Below are 15781 nucleotides of genomic sequence, written 5' to 3'. Positions count from 1 at the left end.
TACATACAGTATGCAAATCTGCACAGGCAAAAATCATTTTATTGTTAATAGATTATTTTTCCAGTCAGGCAGACATCTTGTTAAGAAGATACAGTGTATACTGCAGGTTTGTTTTCTAAACGTACGAATGTTCAGTATAAAATCAAATGACGTGTGGTATAAATGTATCTATTTATCTATTCATCCTCAAACTTGACCGTCTTTTGTGTCCCTCATAAACCAACTCTCAGCAAGTACTCCCACCCAGCGGCCATTCTGCTGGTTGAACTGATCATGTGGGCAAAGCCGTCGTTCGTTAACTGGGCTGCACTGTATTTGGTTCTAAGACTTGTAAGGTGATCCACGTTAAAAAAAAAAGGTAAAAAAAATAAAAATAAAATGTTATATCATTACTAAAATACAAATTGTTCTTTCAAACTCTGTTTTGAATAATGAAGTGTTATAGAATTACTAAAATACAAATTGTTCTTTCAAACCCTGTTTTGTATTAATGAAGTATTTTAGAATTACTAAAATACAAATTGTTCTTTCAAACCCTGTTTTGTATTAATGAAGTGTTTTAGAATTACTAAAATACAAATTGTTCTTTCAAACCCTGTTTTGTAATAATGCTTTAGCTCTTGGACGCTGGGTCTCTTCGTTAAGAGATTCAGTTAATGCTCTGTGTTAGTCGTTTGTTAAATCTGCACAATTAACATGATCAAGTTGTCGGGTGGTAAGAAATGAGACGTGGCTAGGTGGAGGGACGGCTCGGGGAGAATAGGGCTTTAAACCCTCTCTAGATGGGAGTTGGGATCAAAGGAGCTTGTTTTCTGCGACTGTGTGAGACTTTGAAGAGTCTCGAATGCACCTACAGCACTCATTTCATCAAGTTCACCAGTGTCTTAATAGCAGATCAATAAGTTTCAAAGTCGGAGAATTGATTTGATACCAGTGCTGATGTGATCACACTGGGCAGATAGAGCAAGTGTCTAATATAAATTAATAGATTTTTTTTTAATGCTATTATTATTATTATTATTATTAATATTATTATTTAGTATCTATTATTTCTCACTATCCCCAATACCCTCATCTCCCTAGAAATGTGTATATTAGTACATGTTTGTTTTTAATGTTTTACTTACATTATATGTTGGAATAAATATATACATGCTCATTTCAGAATGTAACATTGATCTGATTCCAGCATCGCATCCTGTTCTTTCAGTCTGTTCTTTTAAATATTAGGAATCAGCACAATATTACACATTTTGAGTGATTTTGTATTGTTGATTTAAATTAAACTTAAGTAAATCCCAACTGATAATGATATAGTAAATATTTATAGACATTAAAAGTTACATTGATTTAACCAACGTATTATTTAGTACTTCTAATTAAAAAGTTAATGTAAAAGTAGCCACAGGATATCAAAGCTCGGTTCAGCTATACGCCCTTATAGTCTAGAAAATGTGTTAATTGTCACAGTTAATTTTTAGTAATTAAAAAAAAAAAAAAAAAAAAAAAAAAAAAAAAGGCTCTCTATTTTAATTATGCCAAAAAAATATATTATTTTAGCCAATAGTTGTCACTTTTTGCTGATCGATATGTTTTTTTAATGAAGTCACACACACATTTTTATTAGAAATCACAAAAAAAATTTCATCTTTTTAAAAGCCCAAACCATCTGACAGAAATTTTTATTATTTTTTTTTAAAAAAAGCAGTCAAAATAAAAATGCAATGAAATAAAACACAACTCCAAATATTAAATATAAGAAAATGTAAAATACAAGCACCTGCCAATAACTAAACAATGTATTATTATTATTATTGTTATTTTTATTTTAAGTTTTTAAAAAGCGAAATGTGTGTAGAGAATCGCTAATCTTTTAAATACGGCGCGCACACATTGCATCGCGTGGTGCACTTCGTGATCAAGAAGAAAAGGTCGCCGCCAACGAGGTTGAAAAAAATATGCAAAAATGTATAGCTTTAAAAAGAGCTTTTCGTTTTCGTAAAGACTGCCATCTGTATTTGCAACCCCAGGCTTGTGGCTTTGGGGGTCACATGGGCACCACGAGAACAAAACCCCAATTTAGAATGTTCATCTAAGGGTTGCTAATGGTGTTAGGGGGCCGATAGCATGGTCAGCAGGAGCTGCAGATTAGCTCCGTAGCCACATCAGCTTGACCTAGACCCCCACGATTCACTGCTCTCTTAGCATTAGCGTTCGCATCTGTCATGTTTGCCTTTTACCTCCTCCCCGCACGCACATTATTGCCACCTTTTTAAAGTATTACAAATAGATTTACAGTCGCCCAAAATAGAAAACAGAACCGGCAATGTTAAAGAAATGGTATTTGTGGGCTGATCTTCTGTTTGCGGGACTTGCTTTTACAGCAGCGTATTGTTCCAGGTTGTCTTGCTTTTCTAAACAAAGGTATCCTTACAGTTGTATTTTTTTAATGAATGTAATATATATTAAAAATATGTATATAACTAAAATTCCTAGCAGCTTTTAACAGCTGAGGGAGATTGTATGGGGGGAATAGGCTGTAGTGTTGTGTCAGTCTTTTAATGTCTCTTTTGTTTTCTCAACACAAGTTTTAATTTTTCAGTGCAGGTTTTTGTTAATCTCTTTGCTGAAATGTGTAATTGCCTATAACTGGCTTTCGATTCCTTTCTCTGTCATTCGTGTGCTTGCTGTTTTTTTGCACTGAGATGAAGAAGCCGTATTTATCTGGTATGCGGATGTTTATTCTTTTTACCGGGCAAAATAATTGAGGCAGTGCTTCTCTCAATTAATTTCCTAGAGGAAGATGTGGCACTGAAAGAGAATTCAAAATGTTGGTATATATGGAAGCAGCTCATCTGGTCTAGAGTGAGCTAGACACGGTGCAGGGGCTGGGGAATAACTGCAGAAGCTGCATTTTGATAAAGGTGTTTCTGTCAAATATCAAATTTGTTTTGGAATTATTTACAACGCTGTCTTTTTGACACTGTTCCATTAAAAGGAAAGTATAGGGGAAATGATCCCAAGTGGGTCAAACTATCTCATCCTCTGCTCCCTAAAATGCAGATTTCAGGAAAAAAGAAAGTTCTGTCTTCTCTTAGAATGCTGTGACTAAAAATTTGGACAGCTGTCAGAAAAGATATGCCGTTTTGCGGTTTCATTTCTTTCAGCAAAATGCTAAATGTGCGAGTTGAAATATTGCATCTCCCTCATGCACAATGAATCCCTACTTCATTAAAAGTTTATTAATCTGGTCTCTTGTCTCCAGGGAGACACCTTAAAATGGTATTATTGTGTTTCTCTTTTAAATTGTAAAAAAAAAACCCTAAAAAATAAATAAATAAAAAAGAACTCGTAGATTTGGTCCCTGTCAGTCAGAAATAATTGTGTTCTTAATCTTGTCCCTGATGGATGACTTGGAGTTCAGCATCGGGCCAGCTCCAATGACAAATACAATATTAATATTCATTAACTGCTTTGACAATGCTAATTTTCATGCAGTAGTAAAGGGCCTTCCAAAGTTAGCGGCCAAAGCATCAGAGCTGCGCAAGGTGGCAAGATAATTTGTGCTGGTTTACTGAGCTGAAGGCTTTTATAGTCGTTAGCAAAAAAAAATCTAGGCACCACAAACAAAATAAAAGAGAAACAGGAAAAGTTCTGAAGCATTGGAAGGCAGCACTGTGGAAGTAATACGATCAGAGTCTGCTGCGAACATTTGACACCTTCGATGCAGCTGCTTTGAGCGAAATATTTTACAAAGTTGCAACAAAAAAGCAGAACATGGTAAGTCAGCACATTCTCAATTTTTGTTTAATCTTTTTGATCTTTTCAATTATCGCTATTTGAAGATCAATAGTCTTGTTTTTTCTACTATGCTTAAAAGGCGCACAGTGGTGGTATACTGCGCGTCAGGGTCGCGGCTTTAAGAGCCGGCATCCTCTCTTTATGATAGTATTACTTGGCCTCGCTAAATGTGTAGATTGCCGGAGCGTCAGGAATAATGTAGTTTGTTTCTGTTTTTTGTTTTTTGTTACAAGCCACAGAATGTGTAAAGCGAGGACAATGCTGTTTTACTTTACAGTAGTGTTAATTATTATTTTTTTGTTTCTTTTTTTAATTGTTTAATTGTTTTTTCAAAACCATGTCGAAATATTCTTGGATGGGCAAAAACTACAACCGTAAGCGTTATTGCTAACCCCGTCGAAAGAAAATTGAATCCTTATGGAGATTTATATATATATATATATAAGATATATATATATATATATATATATCCATATACACACACCACACTGTGTGTGTGTGTATATATATATATATATATATATATATATATATATATATATATATATATATATATATATATATATATATATAAAATTATTCACAACAGAATTGCATTAAAAGTTAATATCTAGCCAAGGCTACACAATGCTTAAGTTTTGACAAGTCAGGTTAACTTCTGTAGAAGTGTCTTGAGTACCTTTGTTTGTCAAGTCGGCAAAGATAACACTGGCTTTTGTTCATTCAGCTTATCCCAGAAAGAAAGATACACAAAAAAGGCTTACTAGGGGATGTGCTGATGAGCACGGGGAGATTTACGTTATTCTGCCCTTCCCCTCCAAGCGAGATAATTCTGTGAATAGGACTGAGCTGGAGCGTATTTTCTCCTGAAGACCTGGTGTTGCTGGCGAGTGCGTCTTTTCTCTCAGCTTTTGTTATCGGCTGAGTCGGCGTGGTGCAGGCTGCTGTAGGTGGGGTGCTGCCCTCCAGTGGATTAGTTGATGACAATGTAATGTGCATCGTGTAGGCTGTCTGCTACAGCAAGCAGCAGCATGCTTGTAACCAAGAACAGAGAAGCATCCCAAATAGAGCTGTTGTAAATGGTAAGCTAAGCCTTTTTTTTTTTTTTCTTTCCTTTTCCAAGCCTAAGAGTGACAGCTTTTTATTCTACTGCTGTATTTCTTGCAAGATTGTAATCCAAGTATATTTTAATTATCAACTGCAAACAGATCTTTTAATTGCACTTTGCTTAAGTAAATTAAGAACTGGTTAGTATTTGTTTTCTGTAATTATTTTCTCAACTAATAACTTGTTAATAATAAATATGACGACTCTGGTCTTTTTTTTATTATGATAGATACATTTTAATAAAACTGTATTTGTTGGGGGAGAGTAATTTATATTAACAAAGTGCTATTAAAGTTTGTTAATCTGCTCATTGGAGTTAAAAACAAAATCATTTGATTTCATAATGCGGAAAGATTTTTGTTGATGGATGTTTTTCATATTTGTGCAATCTGAGTTCTACTTACATTTGAAAATGATCAGAACACAATTATCATACGAAGATTTAAGTAAAACATATTTCTTTTTTTATTTCATTTATAAAATGCACTGGCACCCCTTGTGCAATTTATCCCCCAAAGTTTTGTTCTTGTTCTTGTATACTAGCAGGATCATTTCAAATGTGCTTTCTACTAACACTGCTTAGATGGATGTACTCTGTTTGTGGAACAGGGGTGCTGTTGGAACAGAGCAAACTCATTGGGCAGGTGTGTGTCTTTTTTTTGTTTTTTGACTCTTTTCTCAGATTGGGTCAGTTGTGTGAATGCGTTGCATGAGAAAGGTCTCTGCGCTGAAGAGTTCTTCCCTTGTTTGAAAGTGCAAGGCTTTTTCTCTTCACTTCCTCATCTTTAGCAAAGACCAGGAGAAGAATCCCATGCTGAATTTGTCCATCCTGTTGGCCGCACTATTGGCACTTATTGTTCCTAAATGATTGGGAACCGTCCATCATCGGCAAGCGAACTAGCAGTTTACTTAAGAAATTGCACGTGTGACAAAGGCAGCCGCTGGAGTGTGGTGGCCGCGCTGAATAGAGGGAGGGAAGGCAATTAGCTGCTACGTTGTTGGGGCTTTTTACTTGTCAAACTGGAGTCTCGTTGCTTTTGTTACTGACATGTAAAGGAAATTCTCAGGGTTTTGTTTTGGTATTAAGGGCCTAAAGATTGCTGGCTGACACTTTGCACGCGAAGGCCAGATAAGTGCAGAGAACAGAAAGGAAGAAAAATGTAGCTTTTGTTTTGTTTGCCTCCCCCCCTCTCACCCCCGCCACCAACCTTTTGCCATTTAAGTGTGTTTTTTAGGTAGCTGGACTTTTTATTTATTGATTTATATATATATATATATATATATATATATATATATATATATATATATATATATATATATATATATATATATATATATATATATAAAATGTTGTATTATTAACATTGTACCTGGAGAAAAATTTTATTAATTGTATATACCAAAGAAAAAAAGAGATTTAAAAAAAAAAAAAAAAAAAGAATTTGATCCCAGAAAAGTTACTTACAATTCTTGCTTTTAGATCATTTGTACATTAAGTTTTTAAAATAGACTATTTCATTTTTTCAAAAAAAAAGATATATATATATACACACACACATACACACACACACAATCCAAAACCATAATTGGCATAATGAGAATAAGTCTGTGCATGCCAGACTTTTTGGGAAACTGAACAGAATATTTAATTGCTTCACCTATCGCTAACCCACAGCTGCACTTAATTTGGCACTTAGAGTAATAAGGAAAGAAAGGTGGAGCATTTTCTGGATTTCATTAATAAATTACATTTGGTTTCAAAACCAGTAAATTAGATTCTATCAATATGTAAAGGCATATAGCAGGTAATGCATTCTATGTGATACAGTAATGTTTACACACAGGTAGGTCAGTGTTGCTACTTTATTGTGTATCAGTTGCAAAGAAGCCTTCAGTCAGCAGATCGGGGTATTATTTCAACAGTAATGTGCAAAAGAAACAGCAGCAGGGAAACAATATCCGTACATCAAACATATTAAAAGCTGTTTTTGCCTGGTTAGTGCTACCGGTCAGCTTGAGTCAAGTGCAGTTTGAGTTTTTATTTTTTCTTCCAAAAAAAAAAAAAAAAAAAAGTCCAAGAGCTGCTGTAGTGGCAAGCCCTCACGTAGGTGTCACATCTATGGCAAAGTGACAAGACACAAATACCTTTCTCGTAATACCATTTTCCTGGCACTCCATCTTCAGGAAATCTGTTTTGAGGGGATTGACAGTGTCTCAGATAAGTGACTGCTCGCTACACTTTGCTGATTTTGTTCCATTTACGGAAGTTGTTGTCTTTTTTTTTTTTCTGCCTTTCCTTTCCCCTCGTCTCACTTGGTAGTGCACCTTGTATTAGCCCAAGCTACCATGCTGTCATTGCATAAGAGGATAGCACTAAGACTTTGAGAAGCCCACACAGGGTGGTGCATCTGTGTTAGGAAAAGATTCGTCTTTCTTTCTTTCTTTCTTTGGTGGTTTGTTTCCAGTGTGTGGCACACAACTAGCAAGTAGCTGTTAAATTTTTTTTTTTTTGTGATGTTGTTTTTTTTTTCCATTCCCTTGTAAACTTCAGTACCTCCTGTACAGCAGACATTAGACTGCACTAAAATGGAGGTGCTTCTTTCACCCAGCATGTTTGAGTATTTTGCTGTTTCGCGAAGGGCCAGGCCACAAACCCGGAGAACGCTTGATCTGGTGGGACAACTTTTTTTAGTACTTTGAATAACAGACAAACAAAAGAGAGAAGAGGGAGGGGGTGAAGACAAAAGCTGTGAGGGGAAGGGAAAAAAAAAAAAAAAAAAAAAAAAAACGGTCGGCATCTAGTCAGCTAGGATAGTTGTTAAGGTTAAGAGACAAGAGGAGACAAAGCGGTTATGTACCTGAGGGATGCTTCTTTAGCAGGGATGGAAGAATTGAGTGGTAAAGGAGGAGCGCTTGCCTCTGGCTTCTCTTTACTTCAGCAGCTCAACTGCTGGCATCTCAATCTCAACTGCTGGGTGAGTAGCGAGTTTCTGTGGCTGTGTCTTCTCTGACCGCTGAACTTCATATCAGACAGTTTAATCCAGTGAATACCAATGATAAGAGGAGACAGCGCAGAGGTCACCCGCCGTCGTGGAAGTATTGGAGATTTCTTTCTTTCTTTTTTTTCTTTTTCCCTAGTTGATCTTCCTCAGTCTGTGTCTGTATGCGTGGTATTCATAATACATTGAAGGATTTTTTTTTTTTTTGTCATGTAGAGTAACAGATAAAACCTAAGCTGTTCTACATTCACTAAACCTTTGAGTTAAATATTTATTGTGATGAGGTGAAACAATAATGTTAGTAGGATATTTCAGTGCATTTAAAATGATTAAATATAAAATAATGTTTTATGAAATGTAAAGCCATAAACAATAACATTGAAATATATCATATTTTTATCAGTAAAACTGTCTCAACAAATTCACATTTAATTTAGTATTCCATCATAATATGTGTAATGCTCATTAAACTTAACATGTTTTAATGTATCGTGCCAATTTAAAAGGGAAAATATATTTTATTTTTATTTTGCAGGCTATTTTAGATAAGTTGTTAGTTTAACGAATATGCTTCTGAAACTAATAATAATAATAATAATAGCAATCATTTATTTTCATTTTTTTACCCAAAGGTAAACACACTTTATAAACCGCTTTTGTTTTTAAACACATTTATAAAATATCAAGCATATAATTAGTTCTATTTCCTTTTTTGTCCCTCAAAGAAAGATCTTGTGGCAGGAATCTAGAGTTTAACCCACCTTGCTGTACAGCTTCTAAAATGAGTGCGCTGTTTAGATCAGACTGTCACTCAAGTTCCTGGAAACAAGCCTGGGCCGATTCCTCCAGTGAGCCTGTTCTTTCCAGGAGAAGCCTCAGTTGTGACGGCAGTGCTTCTGTACCATACCCTCTCAGTCCTGGCTATTTTCAAGCCTTTTTAAATGCAGTCCATTCCATGGGGCACCGCAAGCTTGCCTTTGCTGGATACAGTTACTGTCAGATGGTTTATAATTTCATATGCAAAGGTCATTTTTTTGTGTTACCTGAGAATAATGCAAACTGGAATAGCATGCATATAAAACATGCTCCTCTCCCCAGTGCAGAGAACTCACTGATTTTACAGAGTTTTTAAATTAAAATACTGATTCAAACTGCAAGGATTTGTTGGAAAAAGGAGCATAAGCAAACTCGATCATGTCGGAATGAGAGGCACTGATCTGCACATAAGATTTATTATAAAATGTAAGGTTACACCTTTGGGTTTTCTTCGTCCTTGAAAACAAATTGTTAAGAAACAGGATATCAGTGTGCTGCATTGCAGCGAATAATAGTGGACTTCTTCATAATTATTATGCTTGCTTATATATTTGTTTGATGAACTTCATCCACATGTTAGTAAACATGTATGTATGTGTGTAGCACCCTGTGAGTACTGTGTGTGTACGGAATGCATACACACACACACAGAAAATGTAAATATTGTTCATCATATATTTATATATGCTATATATGATTATATATTCACTTTGATCTCCACTACAAACAATAGCGAAAATGCATCCATTTTCAAACCCTCTATTAAGACACTGATATTGCATACTCAACCCTTAAAGCAGAGTCTGGCCTGGAGCACATTTTTTAGAAAAGTTTCCGATTTGATGTCTGATTAGTTACAAACCCTGTGACAGTGACATCACCTGTGCATACTGTGATCGTCTCCATTTGCACACTCTTGACTTGTTTGAAATTGATGACAGGTTTTTTTAAATGAGTTTAAAAATTCTATAAAGCTAATTCGCCAAATAGATACTCTTAAGACGAATTGCCTTGCCTGTTACTTACTATGAAGTTGCTTGATAGAAATTGCTGATTTTTTTTATAGTATGTCCATATTGTGTGTGTGTGTGTGTGTGTGTGTGTGTGTGTGTGTGTGTGTGTGTGTGTGTGTGTGTGTGTGTGTGTGTGTGTGTGTGTGTGTGTGTGTGTGTGTGTGTGTGTGTGTATGTGTATATGTATATATATATATATATATATATATATATATATATATATATATATATATATATATATTACAGGATGGGGGGTTGCTATTGAGTGGGTATTGAGGGCTTTATAAACTTCCTTCTTAAAACTATTTAAACAGCCTCCATGAAGCAGGAAAAACATGGCCATGAATTAGACATAAGTGTCTAACCCCCAACCCCCCCATACACACACCCGCACACGCACACATGCGTTTCCTGCATCTTGTCAGAATGAGTACTTGGATTTGAGCCCTTGGCTCTGCTCTTTATCAGTTCACATGTTTGGCAGCTCTCTGCTTGCGCTGGAATTTGTCAACCTGAAAACCCCTATCCATCACTGGCCTGTGAGGTCACTTCCTCCCTGAACCATCTCCCCTCCATAATACAGCTCATTAGAGACAGGGAGCCGTAGTGACATGCCATCATAGCCGTGACATAAGGCAGAGTAATATGCAGTGACACAGAGGGCACTGGAGGGCACTGCCTGATACTCCGTGTTTCAGTTGCTCTACACTGTTTGAGGTGTTTTTGTTTATTTTAATGTTGCATTTGTATTGATATTATCTGTAACAAAAGGATGGGCCCCATGCTATCTTAATACCTTTTAAACGATGATAGAAATCATGAATTCTGAGGTGAGATTAATGTGGTTGTTTTTCAGGGATTTTAATTCCAAAATGAATTAATCTTTTCATTGTTTGGCCAAACCGACACAAACTTCATGATGAGGATTTGGTTTGTTAAGAAAGCAGCAGCGAGAGGCCACGCTCTTCTGACATGGCTTAGAAGCTGTCAATTAGGATTAATGGAATGGCATTCTGTTTAATGGCATTACTGAAATTACAGGGAGGCAAGGGCTTTTCACTGAATTGTGCAATAGTGTGTTACCAGTGTTTTAAGTATGCCTGACACCATTGGCTACAAAGCCTCGTTTATAAAGGCAAATTGCAGAGCAGTATATTGCACCTGCAATGGAAGCTGTTAAAGCATTAAGTACAACATTAACCCTTTAATTTTTTTTTAGGAACAATTTAACTGAAGAATTGAAAATAATAATTTCACTGCTTTTATAACTGCAATAAAGCTGACTCGTGCTAGTTATAGACTATTGCTATTGTGAATGTCTTTCTATTGACAGGGTCACTGTAAAGCAGCATTTTGAATATGTTTACTGTACAATGACGAGCAATGGAATCCAGCCCAAAAACAACTTGTAAACCTCCTAACTTTATGATAAGGGAAGGCATTCTGTTGAGTTTTGTCTTTCAGCTTAAATAGGCAAGTGAAAATCCCTTTGCAGCAGTCACTATTTTGAATAGGCTTATACAGGGCCTGCGTTCCACAAAACAAAGCGATCCCTGTGTGTGGCAGCCTTCAGAGCCACTGGGCCAAGAGGTTGGTCTTTTCTTGTGGGGAGGGCTGGGGTGCTATTATAAATACAGTAGCCAGGAAGCAGGCTGTTCTTCCTTTCTTTCTTTCTTTCCTTTTTTTTTTTTACAAAAGTGGAAGTACGTGGGAGTTTTAGTGGAGTGGGTTTTGTCCCACAAAATACAGAGGTATTGTCAAGGAACAACATAGTGTTAATGGTCCTGTCATCACTTGTGTTAAATTAAAAAAAAATTATAATAAAGCTCCTTTTTCAAAGTGGGAAGAGTTCCAGCGATGAATAGGGGCCTTGTCCACAGCAACAATGGGCAGTTAGCCTAGCGCAACCTTCAACACAAGGGAGTCACATTATACTGAGACAGGGCACTGTATTAAACACAATAATTAAAGCAGGTTTCAGGAGCAAATGCTTAGTCAAGTGTAAGACTTTCTGGGGGAGTTCAGGGCAAAATAAATGAAGGAATTAATTTTGAGATTGTCCTAACATTAAAGATTGCATTATTTGAGAAGGGTGCCCGTGGTGTGTGTGTACAGACCCTTGTGGACCATATTGGTGGTGCTGTTATTAAGAGAGACTCGGAGAGAATTCATTTCTCAAGCTTTGTAATTTGGCTGTTTTACAAATTTGTATCTGCTTTTTGCTTTCTTTTATATTTTTTTTCATATATTTTGATATATATATATATATATATATATATATATATATATATATATATATATATATATATATATATATATATATATATTTATATATATAGAATTTAGAATGTGTACTTTGAACTAAGCAAGGAATTGGTTGGCATATGTGCTGAACAGATGCCTCATTATTAAAGTTGGATGTATAGTTGAAGACTAACCTTGGTTTGCTTCATGCATTCTTACAGTACCTCCTAGATCTTGTAAGACTTCAGCCTACAGCACAAACTCTTAATTTTACCTGACTTGGTAACTGAAGAGTAAAGTAAAAACAAGCGAGCCAGCAGGCCCCATGTGTGTTCAGCTTTTGTTTTGTTGTGCTTGTGAGCTTTCAATGTCTCCTACCTAGCTGTCCAGCATGTGTGTGGTGTCGAGGGGGGTGGTACTTATTGAAGGGAGGCGTGGAGACCCTGTAGCCCTCGTTTTGTTTTTCAGTGTCTCTTGAGAATAGCCTCTGAGGTGAATAGCAGGCTTTCATTCCTCTTGGTTACCCTTCTTATAATAGAGAGGGAGAGGAGGACACGGGCGTTGCAGGGGTACAAGTGCTCAATCAGTCTTTGAGGTGTCACATTCCACATTGTGAGTAGTGCAGAGTGCCTGTGATGGTGGTGGAATGTTTTGTACTGCAGGCTGGTAGGATTTGATTAAGTACACTTCAGGAGGTCAAGGTTTAGCAGCAGAGGCTCCCTGGGAATGTGGTGGGGCTGAAGTGTGCAGTACAGTGGGTTTTATGTATGCCAGATTCCTTGCCACTGTGATGAAACTCATTGCCCCCCCTGCCAAAAACAATAATCTGCAATACTGCATATCAAGTATGTATTCCCTGTTCATTGTAAAGTGTAAACTATTGTTATTACTATGACTTTTTCCTTGATATAGCCTGGTTAAGTTACATCCATATACTGCTGTAGTGTGTATAAAACTACAGATGAGAATGAGAATAATAATAATAATAATAATAATAATACCATCCTTTCTGCCTGGGGATGGCAATCTTAAAACACTAACAACAATAGCTATACTGTACAGTAACAGCCTTTACTGAGTTCTGTGGTAAGTACTGAGTTCTTCAGTATTTAAAATAATAATAATAATAATAATAATAATAATAATAATAATAATAATACATGCACATACAGTGTAGTGTATAGACTGGCCATTGTGAGGGTTTCTGAATAGAAGGCCTCCTGACAAAAGAACTGTTTTAAGTGTGTTACTAAAGCTTCCAATAGAAGAGGCTTGACAGCATTCCTTCACATCGTTCGCTTTGCGGAGAGCAGCCGTGGCACAGCAGCGAGGTTGTGCTAGTCAATGGCCTGCACATCAGGCATGTTCGATAGCTGTCAACGCTTCCTTTATTCTTGACTGCATTTCAAGACCGGCTAATATAGGGACAACATGCTGAGATTTTCAAAACTTTTACATTTTATAAATTGAAATGACAGGATGATTCATCCAAAAAACTTTCTCCCAGGGTGGATTACAGAAGGCACTTATCTTTGAAAACTTCTTAATAATACTTTAGCAGGTGGTGTGTTGACATTTTGACTGAATCAGATACATTTATGTGCACACATACAGGCACACACACACACACACACACATGCACACACAGCTACTGTATCACTGTAATTCCGACTACACGCACGCAAGGGCCTGGCTGCTGCATTACTATAATTCTGCATACAGTCTCACTCTAATTCTGATTACAGGGTGCCAGTCTTACTGCAGGGATGAAAGGAAATAAAGACACTTACTGAAATTAAATCCGACTCTGATCCATCCATCACCTACTGCTCTCCTTTTTAATCTACACCGTGCTCTAATCTGGTTACATGCCCTTGTTGTGGGGTTTTAGTGGAAGTCGTCCTGTTGGGAATAGGGGTTTTATTGCAATTGGATGATGCCATAGTTATGGTTCAAAACTAAATAAGAAAAATGACACCTTGTCTTCAGTACTATTAACATCTAACAATTTTACTGTTGTCATATTTACTGTTCTGAGTGCCACTTTGAAGCACAGGGCCTCTGCAGTATTGCCCACTCTCCAGCTATGTAAGAGGATTTATGGACAGGGCTACCGTATGACTCCATGTGCACTAGGGCAGTTTGGGACAGTACACACTCCAATTGGTTTTGGTAAGTGTAGTCCTGCTGTGAAGGAACCTCAACATACCAGAATGCATTGCGATGTCAGTTGAAAAGCCTGAACTGTCCCATACTGTCCTAGTGTACATGGAGTCATATGGCAACCCTATCTATGGGGCTTAGAAGCTTTGTCCTGGCCCCAGGTTGGGATGTTAGTCTCTTGGCCTTTACCAAGCCTTTGGAAAGGTGGTCAGCAAGAGATCATACAGCATAACACCTGTTCACCCTCACTGGACCCTGGCTGGGTGCTCAGACCCACAGGTGCAGTGTGTGCTGGCGTCTCTTCTCAATTTGTTTTGACCTTTTTAACTGAAGTTCTTGCTGGTGGCTTTTAACTAAGTGCTGCTCTTCTTCTTTTTCAATGTTTTGCAGTCGAACAAAGTGCCCGTTGTGCAGCACCCTCATCATGTGCACCCGCTCACGCCTCTGATAACGTACAGCAATGAGCACTTCACACCAGGAAACCCCCCTCCGCACTTGCAGGCCGATGTGGACCCGAAAACAGGTGAGCAGCTTGGACAACACATGGAGACTTTGACTGGATGCAGCTGGATGCTTCGAGACCTGAACTTCTTAAAGAGTTGCACTGGCGAGTAGGCCCACCTATATTTTCAATTTCCACACAGCTTGTAAATGATGCATATTAAACTTGAAGGCGTTGTTCAGTTTCAATGTCGGGGGATGGCCAGGAGAGGATGCACTCCAGCATTACTTAAGTTTGTTTACCCTTGGTTCTGTGGTCTATATTACTCAATTTAACCATATGGTAGTTCTACGCCTTTTAATCCATCACATGTCCTTGGCTCGGACTGGCCAGACATTTTTCTCTTAGGAATGTTTTCTAATCCCAATAGCAGTTCTCAGTGGATTGTCACTTTTTAACAGCAGCCAGCACTGATCTTCTCCTAAATGCAGGTCCAGTTGAGTGCTGGTTTATTTCACTGGTCTGGATTTATACTTCTCAGATGCCCATTGAATCATATGGCAGCTCTGCCCTTGTGTAACTATAGTGCCACAGCCCAATATTCTGTACAGCAGCCATAGAATCATTCCTATAGGTGAACTGACCACTTGTCCTTGGTAAGCAAACGGGTAATGATTCTCATTGGGTGTTCTCCATATGAATCTGAATAAAGTGTGTATGAGTGTTTGTTATTCAAAGTAATTCAACATGCTGTCAATGCATGCCAGGGCACTGACACTTGGCTTGTAAACCACTTGTCTGATTTCGGTAATGCACAAGCATTTTTTATGAGGGGCTTCACTACCTGCTGTGGGTGTAGTACATTGTGCTATATCTCAAGAACTGCCTGTCTGATTCAGTTTCATACTTGCTTCAACCAATGTGAAAATGGGGCAGTTTTGCTTCATTTTCTTTTGGGTGTAAATGTAAAATACAGTTCAAATTAGCAGGAATTGTGCTTAGAGTTACATTTTATTGAGAACGTAATAGAGTATGAGCTTTGAAATAACCATTTCCTATTAAATATACTGGTTATTGTCCATGGCATTTAAGAGCTATTAAGCTTTTACAAAAACAAATGCACACACTGCATTAGGGTGCATTACCTGCTGTGCCATGTAAAAGCGGTGCAAGAACTAGCTATGGAAGGGCCATTA

General features: G+C 37.3%; 1 protein-coding gene across 38 annotated transcripts in view; it reads left to right on the top strand.

Moving 5' to 3' along the window:
- LOC121325528 (transcription factor 7-like 2) overlaps positions 1-15781 on the top strand; it is an 87976-nt gene that overhangs the window by 53865 nt on the left and 18330 nt on the right. For 21 of the 38 annotated variants that reach the window (XM_041268112.1, XM_041268098.1, XM_041268105.1 and 18 more), the window contains one exon: positions 14534-14750. In XM_041268112.1, the coding sequence (XP_041124046.1) occupies positions 14534-14750 (217 nt within the window). The remainder of the gene's footprint in view (positions 1-14533; positions 14751-15781) is intronic. The other 17 variants (XM_041268118.1, XM_041268110.1, XM_041268136.1 and 14 more) reach the window with 1 other exon arrangement.

The sequence above is a fragment of the Polyodon spathula genome, chromosome 13, assembly GCF_017654505.1.
Source record: "Polyodon spathula isolate WHYD16114869_AA chromosome 13, ASM1765450v1, whole genome shotgun sequence".
NCBI lineage: Eukaryota > Metazoa > Chordata > Actinopteri > Acipenseriformes > Polyodontidae > Polyodon > Polyodon spathula.
The sequence above is the reverse complement of the archived record's forward strand: the minus strand, read 5'-3'. Positions and strand labels throughout refer to the sequence as shown.